We start from the raw sequence: 6,233 nt of genomic DNA, 5'->3' as shown, positions 1-6,233 counted from the left end.
GGGGGAAGCGATTGAAATTAACGGGGTGTTCGTTCCCACGTCAAATTTGGGCTAGAATCGGGCTGCGATACTCAACTGGGGGGAGTAAGCGCCATGGAAAGTAACGAGTCCCACTTCCCGGGTTGAGGATCGGGCTGCAATCCTGTGCATGCTTGACTGGAAGCAAGCCTCTCTCTCTCCCCCCCCTCCCCGGCCGCATTCAGCGAGACTCGCTTCCGTGTGCATCCTGCATTAAGGTCGGGCTGCACGACCATCTCTCTCCAAAGCGCCATCATTGCCTGCCCCTGCCAACATTTCGCCCAGTCGAGACAAGGCTCACTTTTTCCTGCCCCCTCTCGCTCCTTCTATAAAAACCTTTAGTTCTCCATTAGCTTCAATTAGGCCAGCATCTTTTGCCATGTTACCAAATCCAAGAACTTAATTCTTCACTTGTTTGAGCACCACAAGAGGAACGAGGGAAGTAGTGCTATATTCCGGCCCCTCACCACCACCACCCCCCGCCATGACCCCACAATTATGGGCTTTTCGGCGGTTGGCAGGAAGGAGAGAAAAATTGAAACTTACACTTTTGTGCGTCCCTCCGGCGTGACGCTGCGCGCTGACGTCACGGGGTGTAACGTGCCCCACATAAGCACACGCGGGGAGATTGGTGCTTCCCTCCCCCATCTCATCATCATCGCCAACATACACGCTTCAGCCAGCCTATCGGGGAGGGCGCGCATGCGCAAGCTTTTCGCGCCTTCGCGATGGCACCACGCCTTCCTCCTCCCGGACTGCTGAGCGCGCGGGAATTTAGAGCGCGAGACCGCTCGGCTGTTGTTGACCTAGCCAGGTGGCAGATTGGCCGTTGCTGTTTTGCAAGCGCAGCCCAGGGCGGCCCCGTGAGACTTCAGAGTGAGGGGGGAAGGGCTAACTTCTTTGTAGTACCACAGTGCCCCCCCCATTAGTTCCTATGGCTCCCTTGGAAGCCTTGCAGACACGTTGACTAAAAGTGGTCTATGTACTGAGTTACCCCGGTTAAATTTCTAAATTGTTATTAACAGTGCAACCCTATGAACTCTATTCTAACGTAAAACTATTGAGTACAACAGACTTGGTGCTGCATGGGTAGCGCATTACACTATAAATCTTGCAGTGCAGGCCTAAACATAGAAGTCTTTAAAAGGTTTACAATGGGGGGGAGGGGGCTAGAGAAGGAGATTCTATTTACCTGAGAGAATACGGAAAATTTAAAGAGGATGCAACAGAGACTTGCAGAGCAAGATGGAACTGTTAAAGCAGACTCAATCAAGAAGGAGTTGAGTATTGGCAAACAAAAAAATCGGTGGTCAGTAACCTAAATATAGGGCCAGGCATACCCCCCATCTGCTCTAAAATTTAGTGCTCATGGTATATGAAACCACATTCACTTGGCTCAACAAGGTTTCAAGATTTCATTGGAGTCTATTAAGATTCTATGATCAACCATATTCACCAATGGACTGCTTTAAATGAGGAGAATTAGAATTAATATAAAATGCCTTAGTTTGCTTCCATATTTGCTTCCTCTGTCATCCCTCACCGTTAAAAAGCTTTTGTTTCATTTGATGCTCCCTTCTTGTTTACAAAAGAGCAAGGGTCCAGTAGCACCTTAAAGACCAACAAAATTTGTGGCAGGGTAAGAGCTTTCATGAGTCATTGCTCACTTCTTGTTAGTCTTTAAGGTGTAAATTGAGAGCAGAGTGCGCCGAAAGGACTATGCATGCGATAGTTTACCGTTCTAAGGGGGGGTCTCTATGTACCTGCTGCACTGAAGCTCTTTCAGGCAAAAGTAGTAGCCCAACTTCTGTATGGCACCTTTACTGGTATATTGGCTACAAGTCTGAATTTACTTGAAAAGTTACAATCTAAATTTCTTTGTGCCATTTTACAGCCCCCCCCCCCCGCGTTCCTCCTTTGTCTAGAAACTGGCCAAATGAGGACTGAGGTGAGGATTTTCTTGGCATCCGCCTTTCAATGGCTTATAATAAGATATATATGATACCAAAAGGCCTTCTCCCCCTTGTACTGCAAGATTCTTGCCAAGATGGTTACATATAGTTGAGGAAGCCCTTGGAAAATGGGTTTTCAACCTGGCACTCTTTTGTTACAATCCTTTGATCAGGCTAAATCTTTATTTAAGTAAAAGATCTGTGACATGGGCCACCAGCGAGATTTAACAAAGTCTCCGAACTTCAGGGCCTCTGAGGAGACGAGATACATCATGATAATGGCTACATATTTTAAAACTTTAGATTTCCCCCCCTCATCAGAGGGCTTTTACACTGGCCAGATGTGACGCCATGCCATCCAGGCTTTTGGAAGGAAGAAAATCCGATATTCTGAGAGGACCTGCCCCTTGCCCCCTAGCCGAGGTGGAAACTATAGAACATTGTTTTTTTGCTGCCCGCTTTATAAAGAAATACACAACACAACATTTCTGTCCCTTGTTGATAGATCCACCACTGTGTCAGACAGGGCATGCTTAAACTATTAGCAGATGAAAAACCAGCTATTAGTAAAGCAACAGCCAAATTCCGTGCTCAGGCAATTAGAGTACACAATAAATTTTAGTTCTGTTTCTAAGCTCTGAGTTCCGATCTAGATTTTGGAATTTGATTAAATAGGGCCTGTGTTGACTTTTAGGTTTATAATTACATTGTTTTATGATGTTATCTTATTAACTTTATATGTATTTTAATTATTTTAATTAACTTTTATATGTATTTTACTCTGCTATAATTCTATATCTGCTCTAATTTTCTGTGTAATTTTCTGTGTGAACTTGTATCTGGTCATGGACCGTAATAAATTATTCATTCCTTCAGTCTTTCTAAAGTTGATTGTTACTGATTTTTAAATTATTTGCTGCCTGATTGGACAGAAAGGTAGGATACAAATGTTTCACATAAATAAATGGTGATTTCCTTGCACTATATTTAGATGTGATATAATGGGAAAACCACATGAGTAACCTTTACAATATCATATGAGAGACATGTTAAAGATAAAAAAAGAAATATCTGAGTTAAAGTTCTTAGTATACTGAAGCAAAAATTTCTTACAGTAAAGAATGGTTTCAGGAAAATTATCAGGACTGCCCAGTAGGAAATACTACAGATTTACATCCATTTAAATTTTTTTAGAAAGGTAAGCATTAGTCAATCAATTTCAGCTATAAAGAGGCTTCAGTTTTTAATACTGAAGTTCTGTATAGAATTCAGCAAGCACTGCTGGAACTATTTATGTTTCAACCAACAGAGAAAGCTGCCTATACCAGTGCATTATTGCAAAAAGGATAACAGTAGCCATATATTTACATTTTCAGTTATAATTGAAAGTATAATAGCTGAACACTTATCTTTCTTCTGTCTGAGAATGTATTTTCTGAGTTACAAAGTTTCTGAAAACACTCAAATTATTTCTTGCTGCTATTTGTTTAATCGCCTATCTGGCGAAGAGACAACCCCCCAAATATATGTCTCCCCCCCCAAAAAAAAATCAATTTCTGTTGAGCTTTGGTCTCAAACAATTAACGTGATAAACAAGAAATTCTTGATAACATATACAACAGGTCTGTTTCTAATCACAATAAATTATTTATGAATCAACAATTACAGTATGAAAAATCAAAGTTACAGTAAGTAGAAGACAGTGACATGGATAAACCAGAAAACACCATTCTTTAGGAATATGAATTTTAAATCCTTAAATAGATTTAATAGTTTAACATTATCTTTGAAATAAACTAACCTTCATATACCACAGAAAATACATGTTTTGCAGCTGATATTGACTAGAAAAATGTACTGAAAAGTTCTAGAGCAGTGCCACAGGCACCATAAAATGAACAGTTCTCTGCAGTGATTGCAAATGATCAAAAAAGGCACAGTAGTTAATGATTAGTTTCATAGATTGCTTTTTGTTCTTAGAAAAATCCAATTTTGCAAAGCCAATTTAACACAGATCTTCCACGTTTTAAGAACAAGAACATGTTTTATGAAAATTGTTACATTTTGTTTCATCAGTGTAAAGCTTCTAACTAAACAGAGGAACATAAAACTTTGTTTTCTGTGTAAGAAATGGAATGACTACAGAGACATGTCCTACATGGAAGCTTCTTTAATAAACATCTTCAAGAGCTCAATCGTCTTTCTGGTTTCGGTACACATTTCATAATTGCAGCTCTCCACAATGCTGGCGCAAGCAACAGGCTTAGAGTAGTTACACTCAATATAAGGAGGTAGACCTGGAAATTGAGAATCAAAAGGGTTGTAATTGATTTAAATGTCCACAGCAAGCATATTTGGCAAAAAGCACTGTGATTATTTTATAGTATGAAACATGTGAGCGTGCCTCAAACCAAATCAGACTGTTAAGTCCTTGTAACCCAGCCTCGGTTACTAAATCAGAAGGTTCTCAGTCTTCCTGAACCCCAGATTCCCGTAACTGAAGATGCTAGAAATGCTATTCCTTTTTTTAAAAAAACAATAATTTTTAACTTTTGAGGGAATACAAAATTAAAAAAGGGATAAGTGTTTTATTTATTTCTTTTTTTTTAATTTATATCCCGCCCTCCCCGAAGGCTCAGGTGTTAAGAATAAAGTGTTAAGAATAAAAGGTAAAATTACCAAAACACAGTATAAAGGGCATTTTTTGCAAGTATAAAGGACAATCCTTGATTCAAATACTTGAATTTTTAAGAAAATCATGTAACATTATAACTTTAAAAACCACTATAACAACCTACTCAACACTCTACCATTTTCTCATAATATATTCCTCTGGTTTCTCTTCAGATCACATAAATATTTCACCTTTTACTAGGAATACTATTCCTGAGTGAGGATAACCCTGAATCACCTTTTGAAAATCTTGACAAATTTTGGGCTCTTCCTGCCTTTGAGCATTCAAACTCATCTCTGGAAACTTTTTTGGTACTAAAAATCAAATAAGCTAGTAGGTCTAACATAAGAGTGCACTATAGACCACATACTGTTCGCTTCTACTACCAATATAGTTTCTATGCAGAACTGACTAACAAGCTTTTGAAAATAAAGTGATAATCAACTGATTAGCATCAACAAGATGCCATTTGAAATCCCATAGCATGTACAAGCCTTAAAATTCAAATCCTTTATTTGATCTACTCAGATATTTTCATCTATATATCTAATTCTGAACCACACCCCAGAGTGTGGATCAAAAAGTCTAAATTAAAGACGTTGGCAGGGGTGTGTGGGGACATTCTGGGAGCCAGAAGTGTGACCCCTGACATGCTGACGTTACCCAGAAATGATGTTGCGCGCCATGCCTATGTCACCCGGAAGTGACATAGGCACATCAGGGGCAACACTGGTTTGGGGGCAAAATTCTATGGTAAAACTGCCCTCAAACCCAAAAACCAGAGCGTCCTCACCAATGTGTCTACGTCACTTCCGGGTGACATAGGCACATTGCCCGACATTGCTGTTGGGAGGGATTTCCTCCCACTGACCAGGAGAGCCCTAAAAACCGGGCAATCCCCTGCTCCCAACTGGGGTAGAACAACCCCAAACAGTCTACACAATAGATCCAGGTACAGGAAGAAATAATGTTTCTGTAAATTGTGGGGTTTGCAGAAAACTTTAAACAATAAAGGAGGGGATAAAAGAAGATTTAAAAGTTTTAAAATGCTGAGATCTTGTGATATTACCTCAAGAGATCTCAGGAGCCTTTCTAGATTACCTAGACAAATTTCAGATAAGTTGTAGTTGCTTGAGCTAACCCAAATGGATGCAGCAGTTTCATACTGAAACTTGAAGTCAGTCAGGGGAAAGAAAGAAGCTCAGGAGGGCAAAGACAAAAGGAGCAAAAGGAGAGGGAGAAGGGAGATGGAACGAAGGAAGCAGGGGAAGGCTGCAAAGAGGAGGGAGGAAAGTTAGGAAAGCGGAACTAGCATGGGAAAGACCAGCTGCATCCTCTGTTAGAACTAAACCATCAAGCCCTAAATTGTCCCACTCATTGGTAATATTACAGCACATTAAGCAAAAGCAGCCAAGAATCGATCAGATAAAGGCATCAAGAGCTAGAAAGCAGGAGACCTTTTAACTGGGAGAACAAAAATACAACTCATACCAATAGAACCTTTGCTATTCACAGGGGTCTTTTCGGGCCAGAGCCCTCCGGAGCGCCACTCCGCCAGTGCGAGTGGCGGCAAGCCGCGCCCCCGGGTC

The 6,233-nt window shown here is 40.7% G+C and overlaps 1 protein-coding gene across 1 annotated transcript in view; it reads right to left on the bottom strand.

The window, feature by feature from the left end:
- Positions 1–4,137: 4,137 nt before the first annotated feature.
- Positions 4,138–6,233, bottom strand: part of TMCO3 (transmembrane and coiled-coil domains 3) — a 28,301-nt gene continuing 26,205 nt past the window's right edge. The window contains 1 exon segment of the mRNA XM_015411772.1: positions 4,138–4,267. Within this exon segment, the coding sequence (XP_015267258.1) occupies positions 4,154–4,267 (114 nt within the window). The 3' untranslated portion in view covers positions 4,138–4,153.

Source organism: Gekko japonicus, unplaced genomic scaffold (genome assembly GCF_001447785.1).
Source record: "Gekko japonicus isolate JY-2015 unplaced genomic scaffold, Gekko_japonicus_V1.1 scaffold247, whole genome shotgun sequence".
Classification (NCBI taxonomy): domain Eukaryota; kingdom Metazoa; phylum Chordata; class Lepidosauria; order Squamata; family Gekkonidae; genus Gekko; species Gekko japonicus.
This window is presented reverse-complemented; position numbering and strand designations above follow the sequence as displayed.